Here is a 26727-nt window from a genome sequence, read left to right as displayed (position 1 = left end):
GGAAAATAGGACTGATGGCCAACCCTAAGAACACTTGCAGTTGAAGAAAACACAAGAGAAGGTCCAGTGGTCAGTGGAAGTAGAGGAGGCTTTCTGGAAGAGGTGTTATGCACTGAACCGGTCCTGATAAGTCTGGACTTCACAGAACCTTTCACGGTGCAGACCAACTCAGAACTAGGCTTGGGAACAGTCATAGACCAACAGAAGGATAGTCAAGAGCATCCTGTAGCATAGATTAGCCAGAAGGTATCGCCATGGGAGAGGCATTACTCAACAGTTGAGAAGGAGGCCTTGCTCCCAAGTAGACATAAATGTGTGGGTGTATGCTGTGCTGGGTTAAAAACATACCTGCTAAATTTTCCAAGCAGACTTGCATGTATATGACCACTTGGAAAATTTGGGCTGAAGTCTGCATGTACTTTCTGTATGTGGATTTCAGCCCTGCATGGGCTGTTTTAAAATTACTTTCCGAATGCACGCAGTTTTATGCACATGGGGGAGAGGCATTCCAGGGGTAGGGTCTGGGTCAGAGGTGGGAGTTTACGCAATAGTTAGGGTATAATTGTGTGCTTGTAGTTTATCTGACATTATTTTTAAAGCAAAATTACCACATAAGTTTTGCTTTGAAAATTGGTGCATACCAGGAGGATAACAGCCAACAAATTTATAAAATTATTCCCTTCATCTATTTTCTGTTCATAGATACAAATATTTCAGCCTGATATTGTTTTATCATATTTACTGGGTATGGGTCTCCATATTTCCATTTGCAAGTAATAGAAATATGGTCTTTGAATGTAATATCAAAAGCTGTATGAAAATAGCATGCTATCTGCTTTATTCTAGATGGTTGAAAGATGGGAAGCCAATTGAAAAGAGAGAAGGTCTCAAGATCTTATTGAATGGACGTAAGCTTCTCATCCCACGGGCTCACATATCGGATACGGGTCGTTATCACTGTGTGGCTACAAATGAAGCTGGAAAGCAGGAGAGAGAATATGATGTGACTGTCCATGGTATGTTTAGCAAAGGAAAAAGGCGTTTAGACTTTTTTCTTACAGTTCAAGACTTTTTACCCAGGAAAGCTTTCCCCATGAAGCAGGAACAGTCAAAACCAAATAGTTTGCTTCAGTAATTTCAGAATGGGGGGTAGGGGAAGGGTGTTTGTGCAAGTAGGCCCTAATCTCTGTGCACACCATGAAGAAGATTTGCAAGCAGAACTTATGAGAAATCATTTTTCGTGACTGACAAAAGCAGCATAGACTTTTATTTTTCCTTTCAATTCCTGTGTAATGCTTTTTAAGCGAGGGAGAATATGGTTTCTGATTTTCCCTTGTTTTCTGGAGCCTTTTTTCCCTGTTCATGAGTTTAAAAGCTAAACCAGGGTGAAATTAAAGGAAGAATGTTATGTATTGTACTAAATCTCAGAGTGGAAGAAAAGGGAAAAAGAAATGGTTCCCTATAAGATGGAAAAAAACCCCCACAAAAGGTCATATCTATAAAAATAACTTAAAGCCATAAAAACAAAAAATATAAAAAGTTTCTTTATTATATTCAGCCTTTAGTGACTGATCATAAATTTTAATGAAACAATATACATGTATCATATGCATGTAATATACAATGCAGTATAAAATAATCGAAACATAAATATACAAAAACAATTTTTAAATTAAACCAACTGTAAGACAAAGTAATTTGTGTACAAAAATGGTATACTACAGCAAAAGTCCAAAATATCCCCCAAAAAACAACAAATAGAAAGTGAATAAATTTGTATGTACTCAAAAAAAAATCATCTCAAAAGAGTTTTTAATTACTCTAAGGATTCCAGCTACAAAATACTATGGTCAAGCAGAAAGAAGTCCCAATATGTTTGGCTCTCATGAGCTTCTTCAGAGAAAAATTAACTCTGTTTTAGTAATGTCCAAAATCACTCACTTACGCAACCCTCCTTAAGGAGGCAATCAATGTAGCTTACAGTGAAATTCAAAAACGTTGGTAGCCTCACAATATCCTGCTGGCTATTAACACTCCATCCATGACAAAACTCCACAGTCAATGAGTCAATTCGTCATATCAACAGTATGAAGTGTCATCCATCTTATATTGCATTGCATCTATAAACATAGCAACAAAGCATATTTGCATACTCTTAAACATACAAAATTTCAATAAATTCAAACACTATACAGAAATTCATCACCATAAACTAACTCAGTGTCCAAAAGGCGTTGACTCACATGACACCATTTTACAAGGAAAGACACCTGACCTCAGGCACCCTATCTCAGCACCTTATATACATAACTGTAAACCACTACCAAGAGGACAAAAAAAGAATGTGTTTTAAAAGAAACCCACTAATTTAATGTTCTCATTCAAACCATATGGGGGCATAGTATTAAAATAAAAAATCCAACATGGTTCAATCCATAGCAAAAATGGATTAATATCAGTTCTTTGTTTGTAACATGCTGTAAAACAAATAATGCATGTCATTCTCAACCCAGTGATGGATAAGGGGAGCATCCACATAACGACCCCAAAATTTATTTCAGTGCATCCTGACCTTGTGTGTCATTTCCCCAATGTGTAATAAACCACAAGGGCAGTGGATCATGTACATCCCATGACTCATATCACAAGTGGTAAGAGACAGTAATATAATATGTTTCCCTGACATTGGATGTACAAAATCAGCAATATGCACAGAAAATGCACAAACACAACAATCTAAACATGTATAATGCCTGACAGCCTGAGAAAGTAGATCTGGTGATTCAGGAACTAAATCTGGTGATTTACTGGTGATTCAGGAAATAAATCTTGTGATTCAGGAAGTAAAAAAGAAAAATACAAAAAAATCCTGAATGTGTTGTGGGTGCTTAAAAGCAAAGATAGGAAACTGCTCCATACCCAGAAATCCCTGTAAGAAGGGCCAATGTTTTCTTAACTGTCTCGACACAACAACTCAATCCATCTGCTTGAAAAAGGGAAAAAACACACAGCAGCTGAGAGGACCCTAAAGGATTTTTCTCAATCAGATCCAGATTCACATAACTCACCATATAACGGAACTCGGGTAACCCCTTGCAAGGAGCCACTGTGTCCCCCACCCCATAAGATGGGACACAGACATTATCATTGTGATAAATGGGCCTCTAAACTCTCCTTGTTAAACAGCTATAAAGATTAATTGTTTACATGTACTTGCATGTCATTTACAAACATATAGATGGTATATTTTACAATTTACCCACAATTCTGTACAACTTTTAGTAATTTTCACTACTTTCCCAAGGGCGCATCCTGTACCATGTAAGGATCTGGAGGTAATTAATTTCAGTTATTTATGGTGATTATTTTTCAAGGGTTTTTTTTTTATCCCCACAAATTAGTAAGATTCACTGCAAGCTAAATGTAAAGTACCCAAGTTGCGTGATCGTTAATCTCATTCTACCATCCCATTCAAGAGTGTCATGGATTTGCATTGAATTTCAGGAATAAAGCTGTAACATTTATGGTTGGGCCCTGGGTGTTAGATCTCGTTCTGTCTTCCTCACCATGCTGCAGCATACCAAAAGTTTCAAAAGCATTTACACGCTTAAAACTGGGTTTTACATGTTTACGTGCACTTTAAATGTGTAAGTGGGCTTTTGAAAATTGATACGATAGTATGTGACATTTACACACACAACTCCTCTTCTTTGTCTTCTCCTGTTCCCTTGACCCTGTCTACCTTTCCCTAGCACTTTGACTGTATCCCTCTCTTCTCACGCTCCCCTGACTTCTTGTACTTTCTTGCAAGGAGTGATTGAGGGACCCTGGTGTAGCTCCTTTTCCCTTAATCAGGAATCCACCCCTCTTCTGCCTCTTCCTTGCAGTGGAGTTTGTGCATCTGAGAATCTGCTAATCCAACACTTCTTCAGATTGAGGGGCTCATTTCCTCACCTGCATTGAAACAGCATATTAACATGCCATTTCCCACCGGGCTTAATAAACTATGGTATATGACTACCACTATTCAGTAAATCCCAAGTTTGCACTAGGAACACATGTTGCCTTGGCTGGAAAAGTATGCCAGAGCATGTTCGTAGCCATGGCAACACATGATTGTGGCCTAGAGCCTCAAACTTTAAAGGGGCAGCTGACCCCCTCCCCTCTCAAAGAAAATACCTCCCTCCCCTTGTCCCAGCATAGCCCCTCCTACTTCCTACAATATGCTGCTAGACCTGGCCAGGCAAAAACTCAACCCCTCCACCCAACGTCTCAAAAAAGAGGCCTCTTACCAGAAATCCCCCTCATCTGCCTATAGCTTCAGATCCAAGGGGACAGGAATTCAAAATGGTGCCAGTTGATCTAAAGCTCCACTTTGCCCCACATGATGGAGGGGGGGGTCCACTTTTTCTGGAGGTTGTGGGGATGGGTTTTGTGTTGGGGTGAGGGTAGCAGCATATTCTTTGTTGAAGGTGGTGGAGGAGATAATACTAGAGCTAATGTGAGGATCCATTGCTGAGTGCTCCTCCAGCCTGTAAGTGGCAGTGTAAGCCACTGGAGCTGTCTCACTTCCCCCCAATGTTCATCTTTTTTTTCCTGTATAGTCCTGTCCTTGTACTGAGCCAGTTGCCAGAGCTTGATCCTACTTTCCGGTCCTCTGGCTCCTCTTCAGTTTCATCAGCATCTACATATAGCTTCCACATTCAAAGCTCCTGTTGTGCTTCTTCCTGGCCTCCTGGATTTCTGGTTAGTTCCTGCTCCTTATCCTGTATCCTGCCTTTCGCTTGTCCATGTCAGGTCTATCCCTGTTTCTCATGCCTCTCTGGCTACTAGCACTGGAGGGCTCAACCCAAAGGGAAGGTGGCTGGCCTAGGCGAACGTGGCTGGGGTTTGACTCGCTTACTTCTGGGACAACCCACAGACTACAAACATTACAGCCAGGAAGGGTTCTTTGGAAGAATTTGGTGCCTAGAGGCCAGGACTCAAGGCTTATTGCCCCTTTAAGTTTTGAAGTGGGGGTGAGGAAGCTCAGGATGCCTCAGCAGACATGTTAGCTTTTTTTTTTTTTAATTCTTTATTTCTCATTTTCAACTAACAAACAATAAGAATATAGTTTGCTTGGAAATACATGTATTGGGTTACATTATATAAACAAAAATCTATACTTCTTTCCACAATTAGTAATTACAGGAAATTATAATGAAAACCCCCAATAACATTTGGTATCAAACACACTTGAGAGTGAATTTGCACTTAAAAGAACCATTAGGGAGTTAAATCATGAAACAAAACAATTAAATCAGGGCCGCATAATACCTGCTATATTTCTATTCCAATTAACTCGGTATAGGGGGCGATGATGGGATTTGTCTCTGCACTACAAACTCTTTTAATGTTCTGGGGTGAAAAAAATGAATATATCATTCTGTTTTTCACTATGCACTTGCATGGGAATCTTAATGTAAAGTATAACCTAAAGCAATTACCTCCTGGCGTAAAGCCAAAAAGGCTTTCCTTCTTAATTGAGTAGGATATGCCAAATCAGGGAATATCTTAACTAACTTATCCATATAGTTGACAGGGTACTTTTGGAAAAAGGTCTTCATAATTAAGTTTATCTCTTTAAATGAGGAGAAATTTACCAACAAAGTACCCCAGTCTATAATCTGGGCACTGGTCTCCAGAAAATTAGTAAGATCTCCTTGAAATGGTAAATCTGATCTATTATTCACATTTCTATTTTTTGGCAGAAAATAACAATTTACTATACTTATGGTTTCTCCAGAGACAATGCCAAGTGCATCCAATAGAAACTTTTTTAGAGTGACTGAGGGCAATTCCCCTATCACTCTTGGAAAATTTAAGAATCTCAAGTTATATTTCTTGGCACTGTTTTCCAGAGATTCCAATCTTCTAGTAATTGACTCTCTGTCTTTGACGACAGCTACCTGAAATTCCATATTTTTCCTTTGAACATTTTCCCAACTTTTTGTCTTGTCATCTAATTCTTTAATTTGTCTTTGAATTCGTAATGTTTCTTGCTGATTCCCACTCATTAACAAATCTACTTTCCTTTCTAATCCCTTTATGTTTAAAGACATTCCCTCCATCTTTTCCCACAATACATCGAGTGTTACCACCGCTGGGCGGGTGGGTGGTTCTGGATTATTACCCGGATTGGATAACTCAACATTCCCTTCCAAGGGACTTGCTACCTCCAAGTCTCTTTCTCCACCACTTGGGGTTGCCTCCGTGGTAATAGGAGTGCGCTCACTGTTGACCTCTGCTACGGCTCCCTCAGAACTTATCCCCACCAGTCTTTCAGCAGGAGGTATGCCGGTGTTAGGGCTTAGTGAAGCCTCGTCTGGGGGCACATTCAGCCCTCCCAAGCTGAATGGCACATCAGAGTCCTTGTTTTTCACATCTAAAGCAGGAGAGAGCAAAAACCTGCTGATTTCTTGTTGGATTGGAGAAGGTAAGGGGAGTGAGGGAAAAACTCTCACTTTCCCCTTACGTTTAGGAGGCATGGTCAATTCAAATTACAGGAATATCAGCAGTTCTCTCAAATTTTGTGGCCAACAATTTTAAGTGCAAGCTGATAAATATCAGAGAACCAGAAATATAGATCACATGGAAAAAAATATACAAAGTACCTTTAACAAAGACCAGCCTGCAGATGATGGTCCGGACGTCCCGGCGTATCCGGGCGAAGCCGGGCAAAGCCGTTACACTGCGCGCCCCTTTAGCGCGCGCGGCTTCAGCGGCGCGCCAGCTCTGCTGCGCGCCGCTGACGCCCTGTTTTTATAAGGGCTACTTCCGGGATCCGCCTCTGGGTCCGCCCCTCCGCGTCTCCGCGTCGGCAAGAAGCTGGAGTGCTACAGGCAGGTAGGGAATCCCTGCCCCCGTTCTCACAGCTTGCAGGGTTGGTTGCGTCTTTCTCTGCACTCTCAGAGCTCTGTTCCAGGACGTCCCGCTTTAAAGGGCCACTTCCGGGATCCGCCTCTGGGTCCGCCCCTCCGCGTCTCTGCGTCGGCAAGAAGCTGGAGTGCTACAGGCAGGTAGGGAATCCCTGCCCCCGTTCTCACAGCTTGCAGGGTTGGTCGCGTCTTTCTCTGCACTCTCAGAGCTCTGTTCCAGGACGTCCCGCTTTTAAAGGGCCACTTCCGGGATCCGCCTCTGGGTCCGCCCCTCCGCGTCTCCGCGTCGGCAAGAAGCTGGAGTGCTACAGGCAGGTAGGGAATCCCTGCCCCCGTTCTCACAGCTTGCAGGGTTGGTCGCGTCTTTCTCTGCACTCTCCACATGTTAGCTTTAGGCATTGTTAACTTTTCCTGGCTTAATGTTGATTGTGAAATGTATTGTGATCCACCTTAAGCCATTTTAATATTCATATGTTTCTTTGCATGCAACACAGCTCATGAATATTTTTCTTGCCTTGTGCCAAATTACTTTGGTGATATTGGCAACACTGATGAAAGCATTGCTAACATCACAGGTTAACCTGGTTCTAATGCACATCAACCACAGCATTTGGCAGTTACAAAATTTTTAATAGTGTGCATAGCTCAGCAAATATATGCATAAGTGTGTGCACTTAAAGTGAAGCCTGTGTTTTAAAAACTATACAATGGGAGCCACACATTATATAAAATATTGCATATCATCATCTCAAAAGTACACACGTAAGTTTCAGTACACACGTATTTTTTGAATGCAGGGATCCATATAATTTATGCACCCATTTTATAATAGTACACTCACGGATTTTATGCATGAAAGAATTGTAATGTGCATATAATAACCTCAGGAAGGTATTTTTTAAAGTTGGCTGATGTAAGCGTGTATCTCACTTATGAAATTATTTGTGCGAGTACTTCCAAGCACCAGTTTGCTGAGACCTCCAGCACATGATCCAGACCTTCACAAGTTCATCCACATCTCCCACCACTTGCTCCAGACCCCTCACTCGAAACCTGCAGACAAAAGAGAAGTCCAGTTTAATTTCTGTGACTTGATGACCAATTCCAGAGATGGTTTTCAAGGGTGATGATTCAGATTAAATGAATCAAATCACTGTGAACCTGGAAGATGTAGTAGACCAGATTGACAAGCTAGAGAGTAACAAATCTCCTGGACGGATGGAATGCACCCCAGGGTTCTGAAGGAACTCGGAAATGAAATTTCAGATCTATTAGTTAAAATTTATAACCTATCATTAAAATCATCCATTGTACCTGAAGACTGGAAATTAGCCAATGTAACCCCAGTATTTAAAAAGGGCTCCAGAGGTGATCTGGGAAACCATTGACTGATGAGCCTGATTTCAGTGCCTGGTAAAATAGTGTAAACTATTTCAAAGTTCAAAATCACAGAGCATATAGAAAGACATGGTTTAATGGCACAAAGTCAGCATAGCTTTACCCGAGGCAAGTCTTGCCTCACAAATCTTCAATTTTTTTTTTTTGAAGGGGTTAATAAACATGTGGGTAAAGGTGAACTGGTAGATGTAGTGTATTTGGATTTTCAGAAGGCGTTTGACAAAGGCTTCTAAGAAAACTAAAAAGTCATGGGATAGGAGGCGATGTCCTTTCGTGGATTACAAACTGGTTAAAAGACAGGAAACAGAGAGTAGGATTAAATGGTCAATTTTCTCAGTGGAAAAGGGTAAACAGTGGGGAGTGCCTCAGGGATCTGTTCTTGGACCGGTGCTTTTCAATATATTTATAAAAGATCTGGAAAGCAATATGACGAGTGAGGTTATCAAATTTGCGGATGATACAAAATTATTCAGAGTACCGGTACTTAAATCACAGGCAGACTGTGATACATTACAGGAGGACCTTGCAAGACTGTAAGATTGGGCATCCAAATGGCAGATGAAATTTAATGTGGACAAGTGCAAGGTGATGCATATAGGGAAAAATAACCCATGCTATAATTACACAATGTTGGGTTCCATATTAGGTGCTACAACCCAAGAAAGAGATCTAGGTGTCATAGTGGATAACACATTGAAATTGTTGGTGCAGTGTGTTTCAGCAGTCAAAAAAGCAAACAGAATGTTAGGAATTATTAGGAAGGGAATGGTTAATAAAACAGAAAATGTCATAATGCCTCTGTATCGCTCCATGGTGAGACCGCACCTGGAATACTGTGTACAATTCTGGTCGCCGCATCTCAAAAAAGATATAGTTGCGATAGAGAAGGTACAGAGAAGGGCAACCAAAATGATAAAGGGGATGGAACAGCTCCCATATGAAGAAAGGCTAAAGAGGTTAGGGTTGTTCAGCTTGGAGAAGAGATGACTGAGGGGGGATATGATAGAGGTCTTTAAAATCATGAGAGGTCTAGAACAGGTAAATGTAAATCAGTTATTTATTCTTTTGGATAACAGAAGGACTAGGGGGCATTCCATGAAGTTAGCAAGTAGCACATTTAAAACTAATCAGAGAAAATTCTTTTTCACTCAATGCACAGTAGAGCTCTGGAATTTGTTGCTAGAGGATGTGGTTAATGCAGTTAGTGTAGCTGGGTTTAAAAAAAACGTTTGGATAAGTTCATGGAGGAAAAGTCCATTAGTTGCTATTAATCAAGTTTACTTAGGGAATAGCCACTGCTATTAATTGCATCAGTAGCATGGGATCTTCTTGGTGTTTGGGTACTTGCCAGGTTCTTATGGCCTGGATTGGCCTCTGTTGGAAACAGGATGCTGGGCTTGATGGACCCTTGGCCTGACCCCGTATGGCAGTTTCTTTTGTTCTTAGGATGTAAAAGCATGAGTATATGTTTGTGACATATGTGTACTCCATTGATAAAATGTTATTTTGTATGTAATTCCGAATACTGTTAAAATGTCCTCTTTGTATGTGCGGACTGTTCCACTTGGCAGCAACAGTACATGCATGCTCCCGCCCTTCTGACAATTTGTGTATTATGCACAGAAGGTATCTACATGCATGTACACCAATTTTACACACACAGCCCCTCTTTTTGTGTGTATATGTGTGTAAACTCCTCCCTTAATGCACGTTACCATATTAATGTAGCTTGGAAAATAGGCCCCTCGTTTTCCTTTCATCCACCATCGATAATGTGATGTGGTTGCAGTCTTAGTTAACTTGAAAAGACGGAAATAAAAGTCAACAGAAAAATATAAGCTTATGCTTTTTTATTGGAGTAACTTAATATAGTTCTCGACTAGTTTTTGGGAGCTCCACTTCCTCCATCAGATCAAAACAAAATGAGTAGGTCATTTGTCATTCACGTGTATATTAATAATAATAATAATAATAATAATAAACTTGATGTAGCATATAAACCAAACAATTCCCAAGTGGTTAAAGACCAAAAAGTTATCATAATAAAACCAGGTAAAGCAAGGCCTCTCCCAAGACCCAGTAAAACAATCCCAATCCTCAACCACTCAACCCACCCCATAGGGCAATATAATATAGTATCAATTGCACCACATCTCCCCCCCCCCCCCTCCCCAGTCCATACCCACTAACTGAAGCAGATAACAGGAGCAATTTTTCAAATTAATCCAAATTCATAATTCTAAATAATAAATAATATAAAAGGCCCACCAAATCCTGACCCTCCTTAATAAGAAGGGTAACCTCACATGGTTTTCCTTTCTGAGGCTCCCCTGCCTCCACACTAATACATATTACCAATATTCCTTAATTGTAATTCATCCACTTCTGCCAATTCTTAATTTAGCCAGGACTATAAAGGTCCACTCACTCAAAATCGAGTGCCAGTAGCCAAACTTGTATCTTCTTCCAGAGCACATTCTTTGTCTTGTCCTGTGCATTTTGTTGTGATCTGATGGAGGGAGTTTAGCTCCTGAAAAGTAGTCAAGAAATGTATTGTTAGCCTATTTAAAACGGGCTCACTTTATGCATTTTTGTTGCGTTTTATTTCCCTCTACCAGTAATGGACGACTTCAGTGGGCAGCTCGGCCCAGCCCTGCTTACATCCTGCACTTGTGTGTGGTTGTGTAGAGCAGGCTTGCCTTGTTGGCTTTCTTAATTGCTAGCTTGCATGGAAGTGAAAACAATAGGGAGTAGCCAGGCAAATATTACATTAAAAAGTCACCAAACATCCCTACGTTCAAAACAAGGTTTCTGCACTACAGAAATGTAAAAATTAAGTAAAGATGTGAAATGGAATGTGACTCTGCCTACCCTGACCAGCTGCCACTAGATGCTAGGTCAATGCCATGTCTACTTGGATACGTTATCATGGAGCTGAAGTTGCACACCTTCTCCATGCTTAAAACTATGCAGTCTCATGACAGGCAGGATGAATGTCGGTAGGAAAGATTATAACTCATATCTTGGATAACACTTGCATATGGAATCTTGAGAGAATGTATTACATTGTTTAATCTCGCTGTATGCTTCAAATTCTCAAAGCTAACTGTCATGGGATGGAAGTACTGAAGTGGTCATGAACTCATGTGTGAGCAGACCATGAGTTTTAGGCTAAAGTATTAGCTTTTGGTAATAGACTTTCCTAATAGCATAAATGCAAGTAACTGTTTTGCATTTCATTCATTTTCAAGGTCATTATAGTGTGCAATGCATAGCTGGAAAGTATTCAATGATTGTAGTGGGAGGAACCCCAACCCTTCTATCAGTAACTGGGAAACCCTTTCAGGAGACTTTCTTCTGTGGCTGAATGATCACTAGTAACTTAGGGTAACTGGGAGAATTTGGTTGTGAATGAATGCCTCACCCTTCTGAAAGTAAACGTTTTCCTACATGTAGCTCTGCTTGCAGTGGCACAGATGTGGCATTCCATTTATTCGTGGTCTCACTGAGAAGATTCTGTGTTTGATTTTTTCCTACATGTAGCTCTGCGTGCAGTGGCACAGATATGGCATTCCATTTATTCGTGGTCTCACTGAGAAGATTCTGTGTTTGATTTTTTCCTACATGTAGCTCTGCGTACAGTGGCACAGATGTGGCATTCCATTTATTCGTGGTCTCACTGAGAAGATTCTGTGTTAGATTTTGTGATATGTTCAATATTTAATTGAAATATTTTAGTGCAAAATATTCACTTTAGTCCCAACATTCATCTCAGGGGTCTTCCTAGGGTGGAGAGGATTGATGAGTGGTTCTTTTTTGAAATTTTTTTATAAACTATGCTACTAAATTTCCTTCTTATTCATATTTTTCAGTTCCACCGGCAATTAGATCTACTGGGCCTTCAGAGAGATCTGTGGTGCTACATAAACCAGTCGTTTTGCAGTGTATAGCTACCGGCATTCCTAACCCTTCCCTCATGTGGCTGAAGGATGGGCGGCCTGTGAACATAGCCATAGGAAATATCAGAGTAAGCGCAACATGCTGCTAATGCCATTTTAAGATTATAAACCATCTTTTTTTTTTTTTATATGACAGGTCTTCTGTCAAGGAGCTCGTTTTTTCCACAAATAAACTCCAGGAAAGGATCGTGGGTGGGGGAGACAACGTGGCCCAGCCTGGAGTCAGATTTATGGTTGTGGAGATTAATGGAAATACTGTAGAAACTGTTTATGATTTTCTGATTGTCCACTACATAGTCTCCCTTCTGGTAAAATTATATGATGCATTTTGCACTGTGTAACAGTGAAAGAGCAGTTAGTGGTTTATGTGGAAATGTTCCCCTTTAAGAAGCATAGGGAGCATGTCATCCAGTATAAAAGGATAGGTTAAGAAACTCATCCAAGGAGTGGATTTGCCCAGGGTGTCCTCTCATCTGAAAAGGCTCTTCAGGGGCGGGCCCAAGGTATAAAGTTGTTTCTCCTCAAGGTGAAGCACCCAAGGGGACCCGAGGAGAGTCAGACGGTGCCACGGGTGTTGGTTTGATTAGGATTTGAGGAGCCTCAGGACACTGAGAGTTGGGGATACCAGGGAATGTGCCTGCCTGTTGCTTGAAGGGGGTTCAGTAGTGGTCAGAGTCTCCTGTACTAAAGAGACCTACCATGTGCCAAGAGAATGAGCTCTGATGTGTTTATGACTGAGAAAACCCAAGTCTTCTGAGAAAAAGTGAACTAGAGGAGTAGGTGACTGGAAATCGTATTCCCCGAATGTATTGTGAACCACTGGGATGAAGAGTGGGGAAAAGTGTAACCAATTCTCCTAACCCGCAGGAAGGTGCATATAACTGTTAGACTTAGCACGTTTGACCTTTTCTGTTCCTTCTGTAGCCATCTCAGCCTAGCCGTGAAAGATTATTTCCCCCTTAGGGAATAATTAGGGAATAAACGTTTGGTTGTTGGTATGTCTCTAGCTTGAGTCCCATTTTTTCCCCTGGATATAGTGTGCTTTAGGAACGCAGAAGTCAGAGGGGGTCATCGAAGGGGTTCTCTTGAAATCTTTTGCATACCCTGGCACTCAGATTCTTTCACATTTTTATGTGCCCCATCTGTCAGTATTAAAAAGGTAATAGAACCAATATAGTTTATGGACTGGCTCTGTTCTTTCAAAAGTTTTCCCACAATGAGAGAATGGATATCAAGAAATGGAATGGCAAGTGGTTTTCAGTGGAAAACTCTAGAAAAGGGGTCTTGATATGAAGCTGGCAGGTGGGGGAAAATTTAAGTCTCAGGAGTGATATTAAAGTAAGGGTGGTATATACTAGGAATATACATTTGTTTGAAAAAAATAGGAAATGCCAGAACAGCTGATTTTAGCTGCTGATGGCTGAACGGCTGTAATCCCTATACCATCCTGACGTGTCATACATCAACATATGGGTGCTGCTCGGTATGTGCTGTGCAGTGCATGTTGTGTGAGGGGCACTGGATTCAGAGGCTTCTCAACCAGTATGTTGAATCCACAGGTTTAACAAATTACTTTTCACAATTCTGTTAGACATTGAGCAGCAGTTAGTGAAATCCACTGGCGAATCCACTCAAAACCTGCCAGGGAGTGGTAAATTGCTGTGGATTTCTTTGAGATCTATTGCATAAAATGCAGTGACATTTTTTCCCCTAGATCTCAGAATAATCTGAAGATCTCTTTTCAACATTGAATCAGTTTTCAGACATCCCTGTTACTCATACGCATGAGTAATGCCAACAACCACAACAAATGAGCTAGTCAAGGTTTGCAATGTGAAACTGTTATGGAACATCCATGTACCTTTTCAGGAGGAGAAATGATGATGACCTTTAGGATTTATGCTTATATTCAGGTTTCTCTGAACCTCCCATGAAAATAACCTTTGCTGTGTGTCCTATGTTTTGAGTAGCTGGAGTCTTCAGGCCGAGTGCTACAGATCGCTAAGGCATTGCTGGAGGATTCTGGGAGGTACACCTGTGTGGCCACGAACGCTGCCGGGGAGGTCCAGCAGCACATCCAGCTGAATGTACATGGTAATGGCATTTCCATGGCTGGTTAAATGAGGGAAATATTATTTGCATGTGTGTGGGAAAAGATGTGGAGAACCTCCAATTCCTTTGAAGCATCTTGGTAGCTTCCCCTTCCCTATCCTCTCTGCGTCCGGTTACCTATTCCAAGGACTGACTGCTAGAAGACTTGGCTTTCATCCTTCATGAATCCTCCTCCCACCAGCTAGCTGAAAGGGTGATACGCAATAAATGCACTGCCACACAAACTATGCTGGATTTTTCCTTGAGTTTTTTCCATTTTGAGTGTTATAGCTGTAATGTATTCAGTGGTAACAGTTATATTCCAAATATCGGTCTCATCACTGCTGTCTACTCAGTGGCTCAGTAAATGACATGATCATCATCTTCCCCTTTCCCAGAACCTCCCAGTATTGAGGATGCTGGGCTGATCCTGAATGAAACTGTGATAGTCCATAACCCTGTCCAGCTGGAGTGTAAAGCATCTGGAAACCCTGTGCCAGGTGTGTATGGGCTTAAAACCTGTCAGTGCCATTAAAAAAAAAAAATCAACTTTGTAATGTTATCCTGTGCTCGTTTTACTGTTATAGACAAAACTACATGAAGCCACATACATCCAATTAAAACATGAGGTACCTTTTATTGATGCTGATTCAAAGCATGTAAGGGGACGCATGCAGCTGTCAGTATAATTCTGATGCACGATTCCTGATCTCAGATAATATTATAGGTCAAAACCTGTTGATGGCCTCGCAGATAAATAACCCTGTGTGTACCAATGACCCTTTCTTAAGTGAAGGTATATCACTGCAGTGGGTTGGCATGCAGATGTGAATATGTGCAGTGCCTTGCACCAATACATTTGATTTCAGTAACTTTAATTTGCTGATTCAGCTCTATAATGTTATATTGAATTTAGTTTTTATATGGTAGAGGGCTACTAGTAGTAAGGAGGGCTTAGAATATTCTCCAATACTGGGAAATCCAAGTCTAGTTATTAGGGGCTGGCAGACTTGACATTTTAGGATGTACAAAATGTATGTGTAAGAGGCAGATTAGGTTCTCATAGTTCCAGTTTTCATGAAAACCGTCATAATGTATATCAGTGTTCAGGATTGCCGTAATGAACACACTGTATGTGAGAGATACACTGCATGCAGATACACTGCATGCAGATACACCTACTGCATGCAGATACACTGTGGGGCGGATTTTAAAAGGCGCGCGAATAGCCTACTTTTGTTTGCGCTCCAGGCGCAAACAAAAGTACGCTGGATTTTAGTAGATACGCGCGGAGCCGCGCGTATCCACTAAAATCCTGGATCGGCGCGCGCAAGGCTATGAATTTTGTATAGCCGGCGCGCGCCGAGCCGCGCAGCCTACCCCGTTCCCTCCAAGGCCGCTCCGAAATCGGAGCGGCCTCGGAGGGAACTTTCCTTTGCCCTCCCCTCACCTTCCCCTCCCTTCCCCTACCTAACCCACCCGCCCGGCCCTGTCTAAACCCCCCCCTTACCTTTGTCGGGGGATTTACGCCTCCCGGAGGGAGGCGTAAATCCCCGCGCGCCAGCGGGCCTCCTGCGCGCCGGGCCGCGACCTGGGGGCGGGTACGGAGGGCGCGGCCACGCCCCCGGGCCGTAGCCACGCCCCGTACCCGCCCCCAAAATGCTGCCGACACGCCCCCGAAACGCCGCGACAACCGGGCCCCGCCCCCCGACACGCCCCTGACACGCCCCCCTCCGAGAACCCCGGGACTTACGCGAGTCCCGGGGCTCTGCGCGCGCCGGGAGGCCTATGTAAAATAGGCTTCCCGGCGCGCAGGGCCCTGCTCGCGTAAATCCGCCCGGTTTTGGGCGGATTTACGCGAGCAGGGCTCTGAAAATCCGCCCCTGTATGTGTATCTGCATGCAGTAGGTCTCCAATGTATACAAATCTATCTCATGCGCATTCATTATGGGTATCCTGAAAACCCAAATGGTTAGGTGTGCCTCCAGGAGAGGGGTGAGACTCATGTATACATGGATGCCATCTATAAATCCCAAAGGACTTAGAAGCAGAGAGATGTTAATTCCTTCTGGATAGGGTTTGTCAGATTGGTTCAGTGAACCTTTTGTTTTGGAAAAAAGCCATGAGGATTTTGGTGACTTGGTTGATCCATTTCAGAGTTTTAAGAATCCGAAGCAGATTTTTAAAAAAATATGTTTTAAATGTTCCCCAGATTCGTGGGTCCAAATGAGGTGTACATCTCCAGTAGATCTGAGGAAAATCTGAAAATTCTGTCAGCTCAAACCAGTCGGAAATCCTCTTGGTTCAAGACTGATTTTGAATTTTTTGCACATTTCTGCTTGCCAGGCATGACATGGACCCCTTTATCCTGTTGATCCAAAAATTCTATATTTAACTTTTTTTTAGTGCTTCTTTTCCTCCATTATTAAAAAGTTCTATGTTGTATCTTTTTTTCATATTTTGCATTGTTTGGAGTTACATTTCTATTTATTTATTTTCTTTATTTGCATCTATAGGCTGCTAATGCATTAGCCTGAAGCAGCTCACTACTCTACATAAAAAGTCCAGCATGAACTCATACAAATAGATAGATATCACTAATAAAATGCACTTTAATAATGTATTACTTATAAATAGTAGAAAATCCGCATGGTAAAACACAATTGCTCCGAGGATTGAGAATTAAACAAGGGCAATAAAACATCATGCTAAAAGATGTGATCCCAAATTAAAATTAATAAAAAGCTTGTTTAAAAAAATGTGTTTTAAGTGCATATTTAAACAGTTTTGGGCACCCAAATACCCTGAGTTCATGACCTCTAGTTGCATGAAGCCTTGCCTGTTTAATGGGAGGAATATCTAATAATCCCCTTTGTGAGGACCTCAGAATTCCTGTTGGGCTCGTATGCTCGAAGATTTAAAGTTGCCCATGGAAACTTTCAGAGAGCATAGTGCATCCATTCTCCTTAAGCGTGTTCAATACTGAGATACAGTTAGTCTGAGAGAAATGCAGTAATTTCATATTATAAAAAAGTCTTAACGTGTGAGTCTGTTGTTTCCCCTAATTCTTCTTGCAGCAATCTCATGGTACAAAGATGGCCGACTGCTCACAAATGCTGCCGGGGTCACGCTGTTGAACCGTGGACAAATCATTCAAATCAACAGTGCCCAGATCTCAGATACTGGCATTTATAAATGTGTAGCCGCCAGTGTAGCTGGAATGGCAGAGCTCCTATACAGTCTGCAGGTGTACGGTAAGTATTGCATAAGAAGACAGCAAAATAGCATTTAACTGCTTTGTTTTTATGCTATGTGATATTGTTATTTATGTGATTTTTATTGATCTTGCATGCCTGGAGCACATGTTTCAAAGAGTAAGAGAGATTTAAATGTAACTAACTAACTCAATAAATGTTTGTTTCTCTGAAGCAGAAACATTCAGATATCTGAAAAGCTTCAATAAAGTACAGCAGGGTGACATTTTCCATAGAAAAGGGAATTCAAGAACAATGGGTCATGGTCTAAAGTTGCAAAGAGGAAGGTTCAGAGGAAATCTGAGAAAATAATATACTGAGAAAGTGGTGGTTGCCTAGAATGAACTTCCAGCTGAAAAATGGCCGCCAAAACCACGACAGAACTGAAGCATGCTGGGAAGACTCAGAGCACAGTGGGAAGGACAGGTGGGGGAGTAACAGATGAAATGAGGAGATAGGGCTTGAAAGTTTGCTCGGTGATATGAACCTTGAAAGGGCCAAAGAGGGTAAAAGAAAAGCTGATGGTCAAAGTGTGGCAGCTTCAGGTTTCCAAGAGGGGTGGAGCCATAAGGTAAAAAAAAGGAAAAACACAGAATATGAAGGCAGATAAGGCAATTAGGCCCATCTAGACTGCCCAGTTTCACCCCTGGTGCAATGTCATAGGCCACTATTAAGCTCTGGTTTCCCCTCATTTCTTCACCACCAGGGACCCCCAGGCACTGTCTCCACCACCTTCCCTGGGAGGCCGTCCCTTGCACCCCCCCAAGCCGTCGGTGAAGAAATATTTTCTGCCCTTTGCTCCTGAGCTTATCCCCCTGGAGCCTCGTACCTTGGGCCCGGATTTCAGATGTTGGAGCCCAGAGGCAGGGCTGGAGAGTTGAGGGAGCAGGGGGAGTTCAGAGAGCTTTAGCAGTGTCCCTTTGAGGCGGCGCTGATGCTAGGCACTAAAGTAAGTGGGAACAGGCTCTTCTTTAGGCCTGGTGTTTGCTCCTCCCCTATCTTACCTGTGGCTGAATGGAGGCTTCATCCTACTCTGGTCTCTTTTTCTTTTCTTTTTTTAAAGCGTGCTCTCCTTTCAAACAGGTTTGCTTCTTGTGCATTATCAATGTCTTGGGGGATAGTTTTGTTCCCACCTGCACAATTTTTAAATGAAATTGTGTAAGTTGCACAACTTTTCAAAGTGAACCTCCGTGTGTAAGTTTGCTTGGGATATTAACTCACAGTTTCACCTGCTAATGTCTATGCAGAAATGTTTTGAGAATTTGCATACATACTTTTGAAAATGCAAAAATTTGTGTAAGTGCAATCCCTCCACAACTCCACCCCTATGATTAAATTTACATCTAGACAGACTATATACGTACCTACGTTTATCTGCATATTGGGCAGGCAGCTTTATAACACGTCACTTCCGTGGATAAAATACTGTGTTTCCCATGGGAAATGCCTTTGCAAATTACCCCCTTGAGGTATCTGAATGTCTCCATCATATTCACGGTCTCTCCTATCTCATCTTCTAGGATATACTTGTTTGTGCTCTAAAATCCTCATCTTATATGGCTTTTTGTATAGAATCTGCATCATTTTGGTGGCTTCTCTTTGACATCTCCACCCTGTTTATATCCTTTCAGAGATATAGACTCAAGGACTAGACTCGCCAACCACCTGGACAGAGGCATTATCACATCCTTGTTTTTTTTTACTGCTTGTGTCTCTTATGCACTCTAGCGTCCATCTGGCTCTGGCCGCCACCTTATCACACTGTTTTAATATCTTGAGATCATCAGATGCTATCACCCTGAACTCTCTGTCCTGGTCAGTGTATCTCAGCTTTTCACCCCACATTGTGTACCTCTGCCTTGCATTTAATGCACGACTCTGTACCTTTTTGCATTGAATCTTAACTGTCAATCACTTGACCCCCTCCTTTAACTTACTTAAATGACTTCTTATTCTATCTTTTCCCCTGGGGGTGTTCACACTATTGCAGATAGTGTACTTTTCAAATAGGCAAACCTTTTCTTCTGACCCCTCTGCAATATTGCTTACAAAGATCTTAAACAGAATCGGACACAGGATAGATCCCTGAGGCACTCCACTTTGCTCATCACATTTCTTTCTCAGCGTGAATTCCTTATAACATTACCATCTGTTTATTGAGTCCATCACCTTGTTGCTCAGTGCATTTATGAGTTTCCTATTTAGGACAGTATCAAAAGCTATACCGTAATCCACGTCCAACACCTCCATTATATGCCCTTCATCTCATTTGCTAGATACCCAATCAAAGAAAGTGATCAGGTTTGTTTGATGAGATAATCCTCTGGTAAAACCATGCTGCCTTGAATCCTGCAACCTGCTGGATTCATGATGCTTCGCTAACCTTTTCTTCAATAGAGACTCCATCAATTTTCCCATCACCCAGGTGAGACTAATTGGCCTGTATATAAGAACATAAGAAATTGCTATGCTGGGTCAGACCAAGGGTCCATCAAGCCCAGCATCCTGTTTCCAACAGAGGCTAAACCAGGCCACAAGAACCTGGCAATTATCCAAACACTAAGAAGATCCCATGCTACTGATGCAATTAATAGCATGATTAATAGCTGTTAATGGACTTCTCCTGTAAGAACTTATCCAAACCTTTTTTAAACCCAGCTACACTAACTGCATTAACCATATCCGCTGGCAACAAAGTCCAGAGCTTAACTGTGTGAGAGAGAATTTTCTCTGATTAGTTTTAAATGTGCTACTTGCTAACTTCATGGAATGCCCCCTAGTCCTTCTATTATCCTCTTCTCTGTTACTGCTATCCTCAAGAGGGACAACATCCACTCATCTCCAATCACACAGAACCGCTCCCGACTCTAAAGATCCTAGTCATCTTCAGCTGACCTGCAAGAACCTCTTTAATATCCTAGACTATATCCCACAGATTTGCCGACTTTCAGTTCTGCAAGGTCCTCACATGGTATGTATCTGTCCTACTACCATATGTACGTCTGCCAACATTCAGCACTCTTTCTCCAAAGCCCTTTTCAGTAAATACTGAACAAAAATATTCAGCGTTTCCACTTTTCCTTGTCACCCTCCATACAGTCTTTCAATCTCACCTTTGCCCTTTCTCCTTTCACTCATATCTCCCTGTTTTTCCAGCTTAGCAGTGTGCTTTTCTCTTTCTATCCTTCCTTTTTTATCTTTACCAGGAATCCCCTGTGCTTCACTTTCTGACATCCCTTATTCATTTCAAAGGTGATCCTTACATCTTTAGCTTTTCAGTCACCTCTTTGGAAAAGGGTCCCGCTTTCCTCTTATTTATTTTCTACTTTCCTAACATAAGGAGGCAGTGCTTATAATGTGGATTTGTTAAAAGGCTGGAAAGAGAGAGCAGGACCTAACGGTCACTTTTCCAAATGGAGAAGGGTCGTTAGTGGAGTAGCACAGGGGATCGGTACTGGTGCCTGTGCTATTTAACATATTCAGAAATGATCTTGAAAAGGGAACGATAAGTGACATGATCAGATTTGCAGATGACACAAAATAATTCAAAGTTGTTAAAAAGGTGGCAGATTGCAAGGCACTACAGAAGGCTCTTGTGAGACTAGGAAACTGGCACTCGAACAGCAGATGAAATTTAACGTGGAAAGGTGCAAAGTGATGCACATAGGGAACAATAATGACAACTACAGTGACACAATGCTGGGTTCTGTATTGGGATTCACTATGCAGGAAAAGGATCTTGGAGTCCTTGTGGACAATATATTGAAATCCTCTGCTCTGTGTGGGTGGCGATGGTCAAAAAAGCAAAGAGGAATGATCTGAAAGGAATGGAGGATAAAATGGGAACTCTCATATTAAACTCCATATCTGGCCATAGTTTGACTGCATCTTGAGTATTGTGTACAGTTTTGATCACCCCCATCTCAAGAAAGATATAGCAGAGCTAGAAAAGGTAGAGAGGAGGGTGACAAGAATGATAAAGGGAATGAAACATCTCTCCTACGATGAGAGGCTCTGCAGGCTGCGACTGCTCAGCTTGGATAAGAGACGGCTGAGAGGGGACATAATAGAAGTTTATAAAATCATGACGGGGTGGTACGGGTAATAAAGGATGATTACTTAACCTTTTAAATAATACTAAAACAAGGGGACCCTCCATGAAACTAACAACCAACAGATTCAAAACAGATTGTAGAAAGTACTTTTTCACTCGGTGCACAATCAAGCTGCAGAATCTGTTGCCAGAGGGACGTGATCAAGGTGACGAGCGTAGCTGGGTTTAAAAAAGGTTTGAACAAGTTCCTAGAGGAAAAGTCCATCACACATTTAGCCAGACAGCCTAAAGAAAGCTATTGCTAATCCTGGGAGTGAATAACAGGCATTAGACCTAATTTATGGGATCTGCCATGGTACTTGTGGCCTGGGTTGGCCACTATTAGAGTTAAGATGTTGGTCTGAATGGACCTTGGTCTGAACCAGCATGACAATTCTTCCATTCGTTTTATGGCTCCTTCTGCTTCAGCTCACTCTTCTGTTTCCCAAAGGACTTTGCACAATGCCAGCACTTCCGTAAAATACTCCCCCAGTTTAACAATTTGGTACTCCTGTAGTGCAGAGTTCTGTATGATCCCTCTCTATTCTGGTTCTTTTATTAAACCGAACTATTTTATGATCACCGGAGGTCAGGTGACCACTTATCTGGCATTAGAAATAGCCCTTCTGACTAGGCTATATTATCATGCAAATACAATTCGGCTAAACACACACAGTCAAGCTATTGAATTGAAAATTAGCAGAGATGTTAACTTGCAGTTATCAAAAAAAGTATCATTCTCTTAAACATAGCAAAGAAATATTAGCAGAAGAAATTTTAAAAGCAAGACAATATTTTCAAGCCCTTGGCATGGCAGCCAACAAATCCTTGCCAGAATCAACTTTATATAAGAACATAAGAACATAAGAAAATGCCATACTGGGTCAGACCAAGGGTCCATCAAGCCCAGCATCCTGTTTCCAACAGTGGCCAATCCAGGCCATAAGAACCTGGCAAGTACCCAAAAACTAAGTCTATTCCATGTAACCATTGCTAATGGCAGTGGCTATTCTCTAAGTGAACTTAATAGCAGGTAATGGACTTCTCCTCCAAGAACTTATCCAATCCTTTTTTAAACACAGCTATACTAACTGCACGAACCACTTTCTCTTGCAACAAATTCCAGAGTTTAATTGTGCGTTGAGTAAAAAAGAACTTTCTCCGATTAGTTTTAAATGTGCCCCATGCTAACTTCATGGAGTGCCCCCTAGTCTTTCTACTATCTGAAAGAGTAAATAACCGATTCACATCGGTTGCTTGCCCCTAAAAGGTACTTTCTGGCAATTCTAATGAGTATTTTGGCTGATATTATTAAAGAACGGCACTCACAGACTTGTACTGATGCATCTCTCTAAACTGTGAATTCTCCTTGAATTTGTGCAGTCCCACCATCAATTTCTGGCAGCAGCGACATGGTAGCAGTAGTGGTGAATAATCTTGTAAGGCTGGAATGTGAAGCCAGAGGTATCCCTGCACCCAGCCTGACTTGGCTTAAGGATGGAGATCCAGTTTCCAGCTTCTCTGATGGGACCCAGGTATTGCACTTTACTGCTACTGATGAGCAATTTACTTAACATATTTCATTGGGGGAGGGGGAGGTAGAATTTGTAGAAACTGCTGAGCATCCAACTTAGCCAGCTAGATTTTGACTGGCCAAGCTTTTCTCCCTCCAAGACCTTACCTTGCCCTGGGAACACCCATTCTTTAAGCAGCTAAATATAGCTGCCCCGAGAAACTAGAGGGTGAGCACATTTTATCAGCCTTGCAGATCTAGCCAAGCTAGATCCCTTTAAAAATTGTCCTCTACCTGTGTGCTGATGCGAGCTTAATCTCAGCTAGAGGTGTGGTCAGTTTGTGATGGAAATTATTTTAAAAGTACACATCCCTGATCCATGTAGTGAAGTGAATGAGGCATAGTGTCTTATTGTTTTCATTACTCATCACAAGCTGCTGATCTCTCCCAAAGCAGCTCTCAGTTGTAGGGGAGAAAAGAACAAGGGACTGTGCAAATCATACACAAACAGTATATGATGAGTTTCCAAATGGTTGCGTGTGTAAAATTAAGACTTGTGCGTCTAAAATAGCAAGGGTTTGTGAGCAAAAATAACCATCTAAAAACGGGCGGTTCAGAGGCGTTCTTCCGCATGTAAGTTGCAATTTTACAGTCTACTAGAGCAACACAACTAGGAGTATATTTACACCTGGACATGATCTAGCGTAAGTGAGAATAAAAGTCCTCATTGCCAAATACTGACTGGGTGATGACTGGGGGGGGGGGGGGGGGGAGTAGAGGCTGAAGAACCAGGAGGGTCTCAATGATCTAGAGAGAGACTGGGCATACTGGTGGAGTAATTAATAAAACTGGTTATTTCACTGCAGGGCACACGCTGGAAAATCCCTTCCCTTACACATGTAAAAGCCGACTTACGGGGCAAATGCATCTAAATAACACGAGTAAAATCTACTTGTGTAACCCTTTAAAATTTGAAGTACAAATTCGCTGTTGCATCATTTGTGTTGCGTTGGAGGTGGACCCGTGGGCCGAGGTGGGGTTGACACAACCCGTAGGTCCCCACCATCGGCAAGTGGAGTAGGCTGAGTTAGAGGCCGCTGGAGCTTCACCTATACCAGCCTTCGTTCCCCTCGGGTTGAGCCTTTGGGTGCCGGGCCGGCAGGACTTAGGTGGGCCTCGAGGATAGTAAATAGAGACAAGTGGTTCAGCCCAGAGACAGCAGTCAATAGGTGGCGTAGTCCTACCCTGGACTGGGTTTGGTTCAGGACTTAGGTATCGAAGGAACAGAAGGAGACAGGAGGCACCCAAGCAAAGAAAGGCCAAGGCATTGTAAGTCCATGTCCAGAGGATAGGTGAGAGGAGGCATCTCTGACAGGCTAGGATCAGAGCTGGTGGCAAGCAGAGGTCATGGCAAGCAAAGTAGAACTCTGGACATGAAGGAGTCTGTAGCATGGTCAATCAAGGCAGAGGTCAGGGCATGAAGAAGACAGTCATAGTCAGGCAAGACAGAGGTCAGGGCACGAAGAAGGCAGGCGTAGTCAGACGTAGCCGAGGTCCGGGGCTGGAGAGAAGCTGGAGAGCAGTCAGGTGTAGCGGAGGTCCGGGGCTGGAGAGAAGCTGAAGAGGAGTCAGGCACAGCAGAGGTACAGGGCTGGAGAGAAGCTGAAGAGGAGTCAGGCACAGCAGAGGTACAGGGCTGGAGAGAAGCTGAAGAGTAGTCAGGTGTAGTGGAGGTCCGGGGCTGGAGAGCTGTAGTCAGGCGTAGCCGAGGTCCGGGGCTGGAGAGAAGCTTAAGAGTAGTCAGGTGTAGCGGAGGTACGGGGCTGGAGAGAAGCTGAAGAATAGTCAGGCGTAGCAGAGGTCAAATCCAGATCCAGAGAGTCAGTCCAACACACAGATGAAACAGGAACAAGGAAGACAGGAATCAGGAACACAATGAAGAGACGATTCTAGGAACAGCAACGAGTACTCTGAGTACGAGGAGACCTGTTGCAAAGGCAACACTATGGAGCGAGGCCTGAGCTTATATACACTGAAGAGTCTGACGTCAGCATCTGGGGTCGCGGCCAGGTTCCCGCTGTGGGCCCTTTAAAAGAGTCAGTGATGCGCGAGCATGCACCTAGGGAGGGGCGCGGCGCCGGTGGCGGCTGCTCTCCATGGCCCATGCGGAGAGGCCTGATGAACAGGGGCATCTTGGCTGGTAATGCTGGGAACCATGGCAGAGCAGGAGGCACCGGAGGCTGCCCGAGGTTAGAGCTGGCAGTCCACCGCTGCCAGTGAAGAGGAACCAGGGGCTGGAATCTGTCCAAGAAGGTGAGAGGGCCGCGCTGTGGGCGGCACGCGTAACAATTTGCATACACTTATCTGGCTAAATTCCCACTTATCCAGCTAAATAATGGGTGCAAAGCTATTAGGCTAATGTAATAAGGTGGATGCGGTAGCATGCATAGTATAACTTGCAGCTCTGTGCAGCAAGAAGTTTTACACACCAAACAATGTGTGCAGACCAATGTGCATTTAAGTTGGTGCCCCCCTCTCCCCCAGATGCAGAGAGGGCACTGGTTTACCTCCTGTTTTCTTGGTGCTGGAAACTTTACTCCTGGTCTGAGGTGGAGTGAAGTTTCCAGGGCTGAGGTTAGCCTTCGGTCGGAAGCAGAAGTTCCGGTGCTGGGATGTGTACTTGGTATTTTCAGCACAGAAAACGTGCGCCGTGCACAAAAAGCATTTTTTCCATGCATAAAATATGGTTTATGTGTAAAAAAAAAAAGAATTCTGCGCCAAAAACATTTTTTTCTGTGCATAATTTATATTTTACGTTCAGAAAATGTGATTTCTCAGCAGAAAGCCGATTTATTTATTTATTTAATTTAAAAACTTTTCTATACCATCTCAACGGTTTACAAATAGGCACATAAACTAAGGTAAGTAAATGTAGGATATCTTACATTCTAACAGGTGCCAATAAAGTTCGGTTACAATTTCATAAATAAAATCATTATTTGAGTAAACTGGATGCACATGAATCCAGTTTTTTGCTGTGCACGGAGCCTTTACTTTGCACATATTTTATACTTTGTGTGCATTTTTGAAGTCCCGAAGCATTAGCATACTATTAGCTTACTGCACTGGGAGTTGAAAAAATTAGCTTGTGCATTAAACTGTGCACTGTATTTCAGTGCACAGTTTTAGTGTTCTGCTTTTCACTTTGGCCTCTGTGTGCACATTTGAACATGCACAATTTACTTTCCTGACCTAACCACCCCTCTCGAGGTATGGATGGTTTTGGATGTAACACAAATCATGTGGTTTAACGCAATTTGTGGCAATCCATTGTAATATTAATGAGCTGCTTTGCATGCATTTGGATGTGATGCAGCTCATTCGTATTTTGCTAGTGTAAAGGATTTGTTTTTTCCCTGTTGTCTATAACTCTTAAGCAGCCATTACTTATCCTCATATTAATGTGTAGTTAACATACATTATGCGTTAAATTTGGTATTTA

General features: G+C 42.5%; 1 protein-coding gene across 1 annotated transcript in view; it reads left to right on the top strand.

The window, feature by feature from the left end:
- Positions 1–26727, top strand: part of HMCN1 (hemicentin 1) — a 688208-nt gene that overhangs the window by 386054 nt on the left and 275427 nt on the right. The window contains 6 exon segments of the mRNA XM_029617466.1: positions 847–1016; positions 12188–12342; positions 14245–14368; positions 14764–14865; positions 17443–17619; positions 23096–23247. Of these exon segments, the coding sequence (XP_029473326.1) occupies positions 847–1016; positions 12188–12342; positions 14245–14368; positions 14764–14865; positions 17443–17619; positions 23096–23247 (880 nt within the window).

This window comes from Rhinatrema bivittatum, chromosome 10 (genome assembly GCF_901001135.1).
Source record: "Rhinatrema bivittatum chromosome 10, aRhiBiv1.1, whole genome shotgun sequence".
NCBI lineage: Eukaryota > Metazoa > Chordata > Amphibia > Gymnophiona > Rhinatrematidae > Rhinatrema > Rhinatrema bivittatum.
The sequence above is the reverse complement of the archived record's forward strand: the minus strand, read 5'-3'. Positions and strand labels throughout refer to the sequence as shown.